We start from the raw sequence: 14,831 nt of genomic DNA on the forward strand, positions 1-14,831 counted from the left end.
ATTCCTCTCAATATTGATTCGTGAACTCATCATTCCTTCACTGGCTACTGGTGCTTGCTAACCCACAGTTTGTGACCGGCAACAAAAACTTCCCCTCCAAATTATGGAAGTAAAATGATTAACAAAATTCTACCCAGGAATCAACGTTTTTGAAATTAGATATTACCATTATCTAATTGTAGGCAAATACAATCAGTTTTGTGGAATGCAACATTGCTGACAAAGCCTCGAGAAGCATTGTGATTTTGAAAATCAGATGTGGAGGGGAGAAACTGTATAATTTTTAATTCTTGAAATAGATGATAAAACATAGTACAAAGAAAGAGACTTGGTTTCTAGTCCTATTTCAGTCAATACATAGCTATGTGACTTCTGGCAAGTCCATTTTTGTTTTCTTCTCCATACAATGATAATCTTTTCCATCAAATGTAATCATAATCTACCTTTGTTATTGTCAGATCAGAAAATTCATGACTGTTTGGAATTAGTATTTGTCTTTGATTCTATGTGAGTGAACAATAAATAAATCGTCACGTGTTCATTCCTTGTGCGTGCACGCTCAGTCATGTCCGACTCTTTTGTGACTCCATGGACTGTAGCCCACTAGGCTCCTCTGTCCATGGGATTTTCCAGGCAAGAATCCTGGAGTGGGTTGCCATTTCCTTTTCTAGGGGATCTTCTTGACCCAGGGATTGAGCTCATGTCTCTTGCATCTTCTGCATTGGCAGGAGGATTCTTTACACTGGTGCCACCTGGGAAGTCCTATGTTCATTCCATGCTGCTAAGCTGCTGCTAAGTCGCTTCAGTTGTGTCTGACTCTGTGCAACCCCATAGATGGCAGCCCACCAGGCTCCCCTGTCCCTGGGATTATCCAGGCAAGAACACTGGAGTGGGTTTCCATTTCCTTCTCCAATGCATGAAAGTATAAAATGAAAGTGAAGTCTCTCAGCCGTGTCCGACTCTCAGCGACCCCATGGACTGCAGCCCACCAGGCTCCTCCATCCACGGGATTTTCCAGGCAAGAGTACCAGAGTGCGGTGCCATTGCTGTTCATTCCATGGGTCTTCTTAAATTCAAGAGCCGTGTTTTGAACACCTATATGTGCTGGGAAACAGAGGTACCAAGGGTGAATCTCTTTGTTATGTTGATGACCAGTGATCTTTGGTATTACTTTTGCAAAAAGATTACAATTGGCTGAAGGTTCTGATGATGGTTAGCATATTTTACCAATAAATTATTTTAAGTGTTCAAGGTATATCATTTATTTTTTGGAGTATAGTTGCTTTACAATGTTATGTTAGCTTCTGCTACACACCAAAGTGAATTAGTTATTCATATACATATATCCCTTCTTTTTTAGATTTCCTTTCCATTTAGGTCATTACTAAGCACTGAGTACAGTTCCCTGTGCTATACAGTAGGTTATCATTAAGTAATAAAATATTTTTAAACTAAAGTATGTACATTGTTTGGACATAATGCTATTGCACACTTAATAGACTGCAGTATGGCATAGACAAAATTTTATATATTAATACACTGGGAAACCAAAAATTTATTGCAGTATTTGCTTTATTGTGGTGGTCTGGAATTGAATCTGCCATATCTCTGCAATCTGCCTGTATAGTCCAGAGGTAAAACAGCAAGCTGTCAGGGATGACAAACTCCCTGGTTCTGTGGCCCTGGCTAAGCTACATCATCTCTCTGTCTCCTCTGTAATATGGGACAATAGTGTTAATGGTTTGGGCTTCCCAGGTGGCGCTAGTGGTAAAGAACCCACCTGCCAATGCAGGAGACAGAAGAGATGCGGTTCGATCTCTCGGTTGGGAAGATCCCCTGGAGGAAGGCATAGCAATCCAGTCCAGTATTCTTGCCTGGAGAATCCCATGAACAGAGGAGCCTGGTGGGGCTACAGTCCATGGGGTTGCAAAGAGTTGGACATGACTAAAGTGACTTACCATGCACACAGTGTTAACGGTCAAGTTCAGAGAGTTTTTTAAGATATAAAGGTTTAATGAACCCACAGTCATGACCTAGAAGAGTGCTAGCTCTCATTCTCCCTTCTCAGACTACCCACTAAGGACACCCGCTTTTCCTGGACTGTCTTTCCTGGCCAAACTGAATTTTCATTTCCCTCAAGAACTTTCTTGAGGGCCCGGTTTTAAACTCATCAAGGTGATTATTAAGTACACAGTGAAATCTGACAATATGCGAATGAGAGAAGCAGATGTCAACACTCCCTGAGCGAGCAGGGGCAGGTGGAACTCGGCTGCTCTGAGTGCCAGGTTACAACTCTCTTTAGACTAACAGCATGGGGTATCATGTGGCCGAGACTGCCCTTTGCAGGCAAAGTTACACAATCTGCCTACAAAGTCACAGTTAAAATGTTTCTTTCCATTCAATTTTGCTTTGAACCTAAAACTGCTCTAAAAAATTAAAATTTGGTAATTAATAAAAAACAAGATAGAACCCCACAAAGTCATTTTTAATTTTCTTAGTGTCTGAAGAGTGTTTAACGTTTATATTTACTTAATGATTTTTTTCAAGTAAAAATTTGAAAAATTGTTCAAGAGCTAATTAGTATTTAGTAGCCCTTTTGGAGGAGATGGCAATGGCAACCCACTCCAGTACTCTTGCCTGGAAAATCTCATGGACGGAGTAGCCTGGTAGGCTGCAGTCCATGGGGTCACTAAGAGTCAGGCACGACTAAGTGACTTCACTTTCACTTTTCACTTTCATGCATTGGAGAAGGAAATGGCAACCCACTCCAGTATTCTTGCCTGGAGAATCCCAGGGACAGAGGAGCCTAGTGGGCTGCCGTCTATGGGGTCGCACAGAGTCGGACACAACTGAAGCGACTTAGCAGCAGCAGCAGCAGCAGCCCTTTTGGGCAGACTCAGGGCTTCCCTGGTGACTCAGACGGTAAAGAATCTGCCTACAATGTGAGAGACCTGGGTTCATTCCCTGGGTCTGGAAGATCCTCTGAAGAAGAGAACGCTACCCACTCCAATATTCTTGCCTGGAGAATTCCATGGAAAGAAGAACCTGGCGAGCTACAGTCCACGAGATCACTGAGCGACTACCACCACCACCACCGCCACCACCATGAACATATGCAATCTTCTTCTTTCCATGGAGGTTCAGAGTGGGTCTTCCTAGAGTTTATAGCCTAGGAAACAGGGCCAGACTTTTTTTTTTTGTTTTGGGCTCCAAAATCACTGCAGATGGTGATTGCAGCCATGAAATTAAAAGATGCTTACTCCTGGGAAGGAAAGTTATGACCAACCTAGACAGCATATTGAAAAGCAGAGACATTACTTTGCCAACAAAGGTCCGTTTAGTCAAGGCTATGGTTTTTCCAGTGGTCATGTATGGATGTGAGAGTTGGACTGTGAAGAAAGCTGAGTGCTGAAGAATTGATGCTTTTGAACTGTGGTGTTGGAGAAGACTCTTGAGAGTCCCTTGGACTGCAAGGAGACCCAACCAGTCCATTCTGAAGGAAATCAGTCCTGGGTGTTCATTGGAAGGACTGATGCTGAAGCTGAAACTCCAATACTTTGGCCACCTCATGCAAAGAGTTGACTCATTGGAAAAGACCCTGATGCTGGGAGGGATTGGGGGCAGGAGGAGAAGGGGACAACAGAGGATGAGATGGCTGGATGGCATCACCGACTTGATGGACATGAGTGTGGGTGAACTCTGGGAGTTGGTGATGGACAGGGAGGCCTGGCGTGCTGCGATTCATGCGCTTGTAAAGAGTCGGACATGACCGAGAGACTGAACTAAACTGAACTGAGAGCTGAACTATATAATACAGTAGCCACCAGTTACATTGGCTAGTGAGCACTGGAAATGAGACTGGTCTGATTTGAAACATACTGTTTGTGTAAAAGTGAAAGTGTTAGTCACTCTGTCATATCCGACTCTTTGAGATTCCCCTGGACTGTAGCCTGTCAGGTTCTTCTGTCCATGGAATTCTCCAGACAAGAATACTGCAGTGGGTTGCCATTCCCTTCTTCAGGGGATCTTTCTGACCCAGGGATTGAACCTGGGTCTCCTGCATTGCAGGCAGATTTTTTACCATCTGAGTCACTGGGGAAGCCCCAGTGTTTGTGTAAAATACACGTAAAAATGTGAGAATGGGGGTTTCTCTGGTAGTCCAATGATTAAGAATCCACCTTGCAATGCACGGGACACCAGTTCAATCCCTGGTCTGGGAAGATCCCACAAGCAGTTGGGCAACTAAGCCCTTGCGCCACAAGTACTGAGCCCATGAGCTGCAGCTACTGAAGTCCAGACGCCCTAAAGCCCGTGCTCCGAAACAAGAGAAGCCACTGCAATGAGAAGCCTGAGCACCACAACTAGACTAACCTCAGCTCTTCACAACTAGTGAAAGAGCAACCAAGATCCAGTGCAGCCAATTAAAAAAAATGAGGATATAGTATGATAAAAAGAATGTAAAATATCTCATGAATAACTGTTATGTTGATAATATGTTGAAATGTTTTGGATATATTGTTGAGTTGCTAAGTCACGTCCAACCCTTTGTGACCCCATGGACTGTAGCATGCCAGGACCCTCTATCTTTCACCATCTCCTGGAGTTTGCTCAAATTCATGTCCATTGAGTCAGCGATGCCGTTGCAGAGAGAAGTCAATCCTGACACCTTGTTGACACTGTTCGACTTGCTTTCCATTAGTTTTGTTATTCTAATCATACACAAGAGCCTGCCTCAGAGAATCCTGCCCCTCTGCCTGTTCAAGTACCTTTTTTCAGAACCCTGTCCACCTGTAGATGGCAGGAGAGAGGAAATTGAAGTAAGCCAGAAAGAAAAACACCAATACCGTATACTAACGCATATATATGGAATTTAGAAAGATGGTAACAATAACCCTGTGTACGAGACAGCAAAAGAGACACTGATGTATAGATCAGTCTTATGGACTCTGTGGGAGAGGGAGAGGGTGGGGAGATTTGGGAGAATGGCATTGAAACATGTATAATATCATGTATGAAACGAGTCGCCAGTCCAGGTTCGATGCACAATACTGGATGCTTGGGGCTGGTGCACTGGTACGACCCAGAGGGAGGGTATGGGGAGGGAGGAGGGAGGAGGGTTCAGGATGGGGAACACAGGTATACCTGTGGTGGATTCATTTCGATGTTTGGCAAAACTAACACAATATTGTAAAGTTTAAAAATAAAATAAAATTAAAAACAAACAAACAAACACATCCTCCTGTCTGAAGCTTGCCATTCTAGGAGACACTTGTAAGATTAAAAGGCCTTTTTACTCTGTTCCCTTACCTCTCCTCCCCAATCTCTGATCCATAAAAGAATCGGCAGGCAGACCCCGGTAAGACGGTTATTTTGAGATGTTAGTCTGCCATCTTCTCTGTCATCTGTCAGTGGATGGGCTGTCTGAATAGTCATATTCCTTGCCTTAACACCTCATCTCTTGGATTCAGTGGCCTCTGGATTGGCCTCTGTGTGGTCAGCAGAGCAAAGCTGGACTCGGTAACAATGCTATGGGGTAAATATTACTAAAATAATTTCACCTGATTCCTTTTACTTTTAAAAACATGGCTCCTAGAGGTATAAGCTGACAAATGTGGCAGACATATTTCTAATGGGCAGTCCTAGCCCCAAGGATTGAGGACAGTTTGCAGAGATGGAAATATTTTTATTTTTCTTTGTGAAGTCTTTTAGGGCAAAATTCTTGGAAACTTCATACATGTCAGTACAGGTGCTGTTCTGACAGGCAGACAGCATTTACCAAATTATCGTAGTCACCTCCAGGTTAAACATTTCCAGAGAATTCATTCCTAGGCTAAAGAATCAGCTGTGAAGGTACCTGACAAGGAAGCAACAAGGAACCACAGGACAAGGCAAGGCTGTGGGATGCTGTGGGAATTAAAATGGAAACATACTAAGTCTCCTTTTGAATTCGTTTTTTCCTGAAGCTAGAAACATAGAAAACTCAGCAGAGAAATTCCAAATGAGTGGACTTGGCTGATGCCAGAAGTAACCTTCGGATGAGAGCCAACAGAAACTTGATGGAAAGCAGCCAAAACACGGCATCTGGGGCTCGGAAGCCGAAAACTGAATTTCCTCTCCGGTGGGTCCAGTGGCGAGAGCGCTGCAAAGAAGTGCTCTGGACTTCGATGCCCTCTGGACTTCGACTTCCCGAGGAGCACCAGGAACGGGAGGAGGGATCTTGGTCCAGGCGGAGCAAAGCTCGTCGCCATGGCAACCACATGAGCCACAAACAGCCGGCCTAGCCCAGCAAGAAGCAACCCGAGCAGACGCCTAGGAACGGCGCGAGCTGGGGACAGCGGTAGTGGGGTGGGCAACAGAGCCCAGCACCGGTCGGCTGGGCCTCGACCCGTGGCGTGTCCCCCCCGGAGCACCGGAGCGCAGCGCCATGGACAAGCCGGTACTGTGCACGGTCCCTCCGCGCAGCTCCCACGCCTCCGCCCCGCCCCCGCCACGACGCATGCGCGGCCTCGGAACTGCTGGGTGCTGGGGACTCCCCGGAGGCCAAGCGGTCACGGGGAGGGGATGGGTGGGCTCAATTCCCGGCTTCAGATTCAGGCCGCGTGGCCTGAAGATGCTTTCATGAGCTTGTGGGGCTAGAGTTGCTGGTCTCTGAATTTTGCTTGTTTCCCTCAGGAGGTTGTGGTGGTCGATCATGTCCAGGAGGGCGCGAGTAAAGTGCAGAAGCGCAGGTTCAGGGACCGCCTTTCTCATTTTATCATCAACCTGCTGCGGAAAGGCCACCCGTGGACCCAAGCAACTTATTGACCCAGAGCGAGCATCAGATATAGCCAGGCGTGGCGGAGGCCGCTTTTGTGTGAAGTTTGTTGGCTGTTACTAGCTCTCGTTAGCCCTTGGGTTTGGACAAAAGCAAATGTTTAGTTCCCTTGGAGAGAGGGAGCCAGACGGTGTTCAAGGAAGCCCTGTTGGGTGGTTTCCTGGTGTCTTGTAATTTCGCCTCAGTGCAGGGCAGTGGGGAGGGGGCTGGAAAGGAATTCTGCGCATTTAAATCAGGTTTCACTCCATTTGGCTTTGCTCTCTTAAATGAGTTTTATAGGGTGAAAAAAAAATTCGCCTACTTGTTTTTGCCTTTGTCTTCAAAAGTGATTCCTGCTCTTTGGAACTCAGGGAACGTCTAGGAGACTATAAAGCCTTTTCTGCAAACAAGAAACAGGGCACAGGGAGGGGCTTTTGTACCCAGGAGGGCCTCAGAGGGTCGCCATCAGTTTCAATATGGATTTCTGTGGTTACATTATACATTTTTTCATTTACACTAGCTATAGCTATGTTGGGCTTCCCTGGTGACTCAGATGGTAAAGAATCTTCCTGCAATGCAGGAGACCTGTTTTTCATCCCTGGGTGAGGAAAATCCCCTGGAGAAGGGAATGGTTACCCACTTCAGTATTCTTGCCTCCATGTACAGTGGAGCCTGGCAGGCTATAGTCCATAGGGTGGTAAAGAGTTGACACGACTGAATAACTTTTACTAATACTGCTATAGCTATATTACTATAGGAATATAGTATGCTAATCAATAAAATGTGCATCCTGTCATGATTTAATAAACATAAATTTAATACTGGTTTAATTAAGAGCAATGTATACAGTCTATGTGGCTTCTGAGGTGGCTCAGTGGTAAAGAACCCACCTGCCAATGCAGGAGATGCAAGAGATGCAGATTTGATCCTTGGTTGGCTAAGATCCCCTGGAGGAGGGCATGGCAACCTACTCTAGTATTCTTGCCTGGAGAATCCCATGGACAGAGGAGCATGGCGGGCTGCAGTCTATGGGGTCGCAGAGTCAGATACGGTGAGTGGCTGAGCACGCATACACATACATATGGTTTATGATTATGATACTTCAACAGTTTCCTCTGTAGATATTTCCCTTTTACAAACTGTTTTATTTTTGTGAGCATCTTGCCATGATAGACTCATATTATTGCTCTTATTTTCATGTAACTTATATGCCATAAATATTTGGAATTTCCAAAATATCTGTTGCATTTCATTAAGACAAATACCTGTTAGTTCATTTAATCTTTTTAGTGACTCTTCCCCATTTTCTGTCCAGGAAAATAGAGACCCTGAAATGACAGATGGCATTGCAACTGCTAATGCCAATAAACCAATGATATTTTTGTATATCTTAATTTAAACTTCATATATTCTATAATCTTACATAAGTTTATCAAGTTTTATCTCTGTAGGGATATAAAAATATGGCTCTTAGTCTAAAGCCATACTGTTTTATGTTTTATTAATTATGCTCACTTTAAAATTGAAAAATGTAGGCTTCTAATGCAATATATATATATGTGCGAAGTTGCTTCAGTTGTGTCCGGCTTTTTGCGATCCCATGGACTGTAGCCCACCAGGCTCCGCTGTCCGTGGGATTCTCCAGGCAAGAATACTGGAGTGGATTGCCATTTCCTTCTCCAGGGGATCTTTCTGACCCAGGGATTGAACCCCTGTTCCGTCATAGCCCAGTTGGTAAAGAATCCACCTGCAATGCAGGAGACCTGGGTTAGATCCCTGGGTTGGGAAGATCCCCTTGAGAAAGGGAAGGCTACCCACTCCAGTATTCTGGCCTGGAGCATTCCATGGACTGTATAGTCTGCGAGGTCGCAGAGTCGGATGCGACTTTCACTTTCACTTTCTTTCTTATGTCTACTGCATTGGCAGACGGGTTCTTTACCACTATATTTAAGTTATATGGTTAAGTAAAATGCAAGCATACATATATATATATACACACACATACATACACATACACACACTCTCTGATGGCTTTCAGGGGAGAGTTTTTAAAGGCAGTGTTTGCGATGAAGGCTGCAGCTCCTGGACTTTCTTCTGATTGGTTGGTGGTGAGGTAACATGGTGATGTTTAGGACATCTTAGTCATCAGCTGTCTGATTCCAGCCAGTCTCGTGTCTAGTGCTCGTAGTCAGCATGCAGTCACCATCCTCCACCTGTGGAGGGGGGCTCTTAGTGTCTGCAAAGATGTGCTCAGATGGTTATACGTATCCCTGGAGGAGGAACAGGATGCTTTTGAAGCTATCATTACTTTTCTTGCTTGACTGCTTTTCCTTTGTTTCTGCATTCCCTCTGTTCTCTAATTAGTAATTGCTTAAGCCTGCTCTTTGGAACTCAGAAGGCCTAGGAGACCAAAGCTTTTTCTACAAACAAGAGATGAGGGGCACGATGAGGCTTTTGTACCCAGAAGGGTACAAAGATCCTGCTCAGTTTCAGTGTGGATTTCTGTGGTTATATTATTTAGGAAAAATAGAAGCAAATGGACACTGAGACATAATAAATTGTCAGAGCTGGGAAATGTGACCTCTATGGAGCTCTCAATTCCCTGGGGACGGTCAAGGATGCTGTTCTTCTCCTTTGTCCGAGGCCAGTAAAATATTAGAGAAAGGCTGCTCTGAATATGGTTATTTCGAGGAATCGATTCCTGCTGCGTGAGAAATGTCAGGAGGAAGTTTACCTGTTACATTTTCTCCTTTCATCACGCTGAGCTCTTTCCTGGCACTGAGCACTGTGGCTGTTTATTTATACCTCTCTGCTGTTTGCATTTGGCTTCACTCTTTGTAGCCTTACTTATAGCAAATAGACCAAAAAGGGTGGAACAACTGCTCACTCCTTACTTTGTTTATGAATAAAAACCAAGAGCTTCAACGCCGGAGTAAATTGCCTCCTAGGGGTATTTTGGTTTCCCAGGCTATTGGATGAGGCTCCTAGGAGGAGTTTAGCATTCAAGATGTTGCTTGGATCTGTGTGACCCCACCCTCAGGGCCAGGCCCATTCCACTGCCAGATCCCACGGGTGGTTTGTTGGTTGGAATCTGAATGAATGCTTTCTTTCCGATTTAACTCATGCTTGAGGCTGGGGTAGGAAAGATGAAATTAGGATACTCAAGCAGTTTGGTTCGATTAAAAAAACACTTATTAAAGTACCTACTTTGTTTGCAGGCCTGTGGAAGGGCTCTGGGGAGTATGAGTTGCCTTTCTTTTCTGCCAGGCTTCCCTGATGGCTCAGTGGTGAAGAATCTGCCTGCAGTGCAGGAGATGCGGGTTCGATTCCTGAGTCAGGAAGATCCCCTGGAGGAGAAAATGGCAACCCACTCCAGTATTCTTGCCTGAAAAACCCCATGGACAGAGGAGCCTGGTGGGCTACGGTCCAGAATGTCGCAACGTGGCTGAGCACACGTGCACACACATTCTTTTTGGCCTCCGTTTTTCCTTCCCTCCCTCGCTTTCTTCATTTCTTCTTGCTTTTCTCTTCCTTCCTTCATCCCTCCCTTCGCCTCCCTCCTTTTCTTTCCCCCTCCTGCAACATAATGGTTGGATGGCATCATCGACTCTGAGGACATGAGTTTGAGCAAGCTCTGGGAGATGGTGAAGGACAGGGAAGCCCGTCGTGCTGCAGTCCATGGGGTCACAAAAAGTCGGACACGACTGAGCAACTGAACAACAACAATATGTATTACATGGTTTTTGCAGATGCTTTTCTCAGGTTTTCCTTGAGGATTTTGAAGTTCCCCTAACACTCACTACACAATTAATGAGTATTCTCCCTGTTTCTTTGGGGACTGGATGAGATGTGCAGATTGTGACCACTGCTTACTGGTTTTGAGTAATGTGGGTAAGTGGCTTGGGCCTGTCTTGCAGGAGGTGGATCATACATATTGAGGAAGGGAGAGCAAGCATGGGATGCTCATCAGATTCCTGACAAAGTTTCTGCCTGCCAGACGTGATGCTATTTTAATAAGTCCAGGTAGTAAAAGCCTGTCATTGTTCCTACCCCAGGTGGGTAGTAGAATTATGATTGGGTTCCCGTGGGCCAACATTTCCAGTAACAACACAGTAACCCAGGAGAGTTACTGTGAATAGTCAGAATTCTTTCTTGACACAGCCTCCTGGTTGGGCCAATAGGATGTGGGATGTGGGCAACCCACCCTCACACCTCGCACCCATCACCAAGGGAGTGGTCATGGACTTCCTTGGACTGCTTGGACTTCAGAAAAAATAAAGAATCTTACTCTTGGAGGGCTGAAAGCTTGGTGGGCCACTTCCAATCATTGTTTAGCTTATTCAGGGTAAAGAATAAAAGTATTTGTGATCCATTGGTGTCCTGAAGTGTCCATGTTATTGCTCATTACAAAGAAGCAAAGCGAGACTTAGCCCAGAGGAAGCAGTCACCTCAGACTCCAGCAACCCTCCCCAAAGAGGGTCAAGTGTCAGGGGCTGTGTTGGGGACTCAGGGGATGTCTTGGAAGAAAGGTGGCTGCTGCCGTTCAGATAAGGACCAGCTGGGCCAGGAGGAACCTTGACGTGGATTTGACATCCCTATTTTACAGCAAACAATGTTGAGATGGACACTGAGCAGCAATATTAGAAGTGTTTCCTTTCAGATGAGTGTGGAAGCTCTGGAAAGTTGGAGGTTATGCTGATTGTCATTGCTGCCTTTGAGGTCACCCCAAACTTACTAGCTTAAAATAGAGCCAGTTACTGTACTATCTTGTCTAGTTTCTGTGGGTCAGGAGCCCAGGAATGGGCTCACCTGGGGGGTTTTCATTGGCGGCTGGAGGAGTGAGGACTGGACAGGCATCTCCCTCTTTCTCTTCCTGTGTCTCATATCAGATTCGACTGGTCTGAGACACGGCTCCATGTGGTTGGTCTCTACAATAGGCTTCCTCACAGCAAGGTGATCTCAGGGCAATTGACTGCTTTCATGATGGCCGAGAGCCTCCACAGAGAGAATTCCAGAGAACAAGGCAGAAGTTGCCTCATCTTTATTACCTAAATGCGGGGATATAGCAAAGTGCTAGCACAAGTATATTTTGCTACATGTCTCTGCTAAGCATTCCTCCTGCTGTGTCCACTTGGCCAGACTCATGACCTAAAGGTTCAAGGCTGAGGTCATGTTCAATGTAAAAGTGTCCTGTGGTGCCCTTCATGGAAAGAGGGGCTCCATAGAGGAGAGACTCAGTTTGAAATGGATGAGCCAGAAGCTAGCTACGGAAAACTTTTAATCGCCAGATACGTCCGAAGTGGAGCATTGGTTTCTTATCACTGTCTACTGAAAAATGGAAATTTTGTTCTGTCATGACTGCTGTTGATAATGTAATAATATAATTATAAACACTCTATACATTTTCTTCCTTTAGGAAAGAAGTTGTGCAAAATAGATTTGATCAAAATCCTTGTGTTTGTAGGACCCAAACCTGTAAACTGTAAATCGCCAATACATCTGTCTGGGGAACTTGCATGTTGTGAGCATACGATCTCTTCATCATAAAAGACAAATCTCATTCAATCCTGTGAAGGAAGGTCTAAATTATCTTTGTAGTCACTCTATAGACAATATTGCAAAGTTGTAAGGAGATCAAAGAGTTTTCAGCCAAAACTGTATCTATCTATATTTCTGTATTTATCTATTTTGACATAAAAGTTTTCTAGGAAATTAATACAAATATTCTGTTATTTATTTCCTCGCTTTTGTGCTACCAGCCTTAAGCAATTTGTAATTTGTTATATTTTATTTGTTCTTTCTACCTAAATATTTGCTTTAATGCCTAATTTTGTGTTTCTAACTCTCTTCCTTAATGTGGGATGCCCAATTTGCTTAAACCTGGTGGCTCAGATGGTAAAGAATCTGTCTCCAATGTGGGAGACACGGGTTTGATCCCTGGATCGGGAAGATCTTCTGAAGAAGGGAATGACTACCATTCCCGTATTACCTGGAAAATCCCATGGACAGAGGATCCTGGAGGGCAGGCTACAGTTCATGGGGTCACAAACAGTTGGACATGACTGAGTGACTAACACTTTATTTTCAACTCTTTTATTAATGTGAGGCCCCCAATTTGCATAAACCTCAGGCCCCACTGAATCAAGATCCACTCCACTTTGGCCTAAGTAAGTGCTAAATGGTTTACGTGGGAGCTCTTGGCTCTGGCGGGAGGATGGGAAGGGAGAAGGGGTGAAGGGGTGGAAGGAAGGAAGGAGCTAAAGAATAATTTTGCCTTTGTCCCAGTTTTCCCATGGACCGGCTTTGGTGGTGGGGTCCCAGACATCCTGTTAAATGCCTGTCACAGATGCTGTGCTTTACAAGGCATCATGGGGGATATAAAAGAAACTGAAAGCACAGGTCTTCATTCTCAAAAAGGTTTAACCATCTCATTGGGAAGACACGCATGTCAAACTGCTGGAAATCCTAAACAGGTTAAAATGAAAACCGATTCAGCACAAAATGCACATGGTTATGGTGACATGAATAACACAGGGAAATCAGTGTGGGGCAAAGCCTCAAATTGGCCTCCTCAGAGGAAGAAATTGTTGGATGGCATCACCGACTCTATGGACATGAATTTGAGCAAACTCCAGAAGTTGGTGTTGGACAGGGAAGCCTGGAGTCCTGCAGTCTAGGGGGTCGCAAAGAGTCGGACATGACTGAGTGACTGAACTGAACTGAAACTCTGTGTGATCTCTCTTTTGTTACCTTTACAACTGATAACAGAGTGGGTGGAATATTTGACATTCTTTTTGCCAAGAAAGTTAATCTCAGAACCCTTGGGTATCCAGCATCCTTTTCCCAGACTTGTGGAGACCTTTCTAGACCTTTTTAAGTTTCTACTTAAAAATGAAAAGTCCCTCCCAAGTCCCTTCATGTACCTTGAAAATATGTTCCATCTGCTTAAGGAGAAATTTTAGAGAGAGTAATAAAAACAGAGCAGATTTAACTTCTTTCTGGACCTGTTGTAGCATCTGCATCATGGTTATATTTGTTCATTAACTTCATCATGAATATTCATTGGAAGGGACTGATGCTGAAGCTTCAATACTTATGGCCACCTGATGCAAACAGCTGACTCATTGGAAGAGACCCTGGTGCTGGGAAAGATTGAGGGCAAAAGGAGAAGAGGGTGGCAGAGGCTGAGATGGTTAGATAGCATCACTGACTCAATGGATATGAGTTTGAGCAGACTCTTGGAGATAGTGAAGGACAGGGGAGCTTGGTGTGCTGCAGTCTGTGGGGTTGCTAAGAGTTGGACATGACTTAGCGACTGAGCAACAGCAACTTCATCGTGACTTTGGGACCTGGTTTGATCTGCGTTAGAATTTTAGATCCTCCATTTTAAAGCTGAGCAAGTGTAGACAGGCACTGCTGAGGGAAAAAGTGGGCACCCACTGGCCCTTCACTGGATACCTTAATCATGTCTTGTGTTTGTGACTCCCCACTGCTCTCTCATTGGCTTATATATGCTTTAAGGGTGTTAATGAATAACAGAAATAGATTTCCACTTCCCAAAAAAGAGCTCTGATGTTTCTGGGATAGTTAAGACATCCAAGGAAGTAAGTGGGTCATTATCTAGTGGCCCCCATAGTGATGGTTGGTTTAGGAGAGGCTGGTTAAGTTCTACCCTGGGAGTTTTAGTTCTCTTTTGGTAACTGTATGTTCATATATGGCCAGGGATCTAATATTTCAAATTTACCATAAAGATTTAAAAATGGCTAATGATGTATTCTTGCCTTCTTGATCTCCCTTTCGTATTGGGAAATAACATTACATGGCCCTGAAATACCATTAACTTGGCATTTCTTTATTAAGTGTGTCACAGAAGCCAGCTCCATTACAAGGGGATCTTCCCAAATATAGAGAGGTATTCTTGCAGTGGAATTTCTTCAGAATAGATGTTTAAAGGCAAATTTGTAGGCCACTGGCACAAAAATGAAATAAAACAGGACTTAGGCCATCACCAGTGAATGCATAAGTATAAAGATATTAG

General features: G+C 44.5%; 1 protein-coding gene across 1 annotated transcript in view; it reads left to right on the forward strand.

Annotated features, from left to right (window-relative positions):
• The first annotated feature begins 5,589 nt into the window (after window positions 1–5,589).
• DNAH5 (dynein axonemal heavy chain 5) overlaps window positions 5,590–14,831 on the forward strand; it is a 336,311-nt gene continuing 327,069 nt past the window's right edge. The window contains exon 1 of the mRNA XM_045163647.1: window positions 5,590–6,436. Within this exon, the coding sequence (XP_045019582.1) occupies window positions 6,425–6,436 (12 nt within the window). The 5' untranslated portion in view covers window positions 5,590–6,424. The remainder of the gene's footprint in view (window positions 6,437–14,831) is intronic.

This window comes from Bubalus bubalis, chromosome 19, assembly GCF_019923935.1.
Source record: "Bubalus bubalis isolate 160015118507 breed Murrah chromosome 19, NDDB_SH_1, whole genome shotgun sequence".
NCBI classification, from domain to species: domain Eukaryota; kingdom Metazoa; phylum Chordata; class Mammalia; order Artiodactyla; family Bovidae; genus Bubalus; species Bubalus bubalis.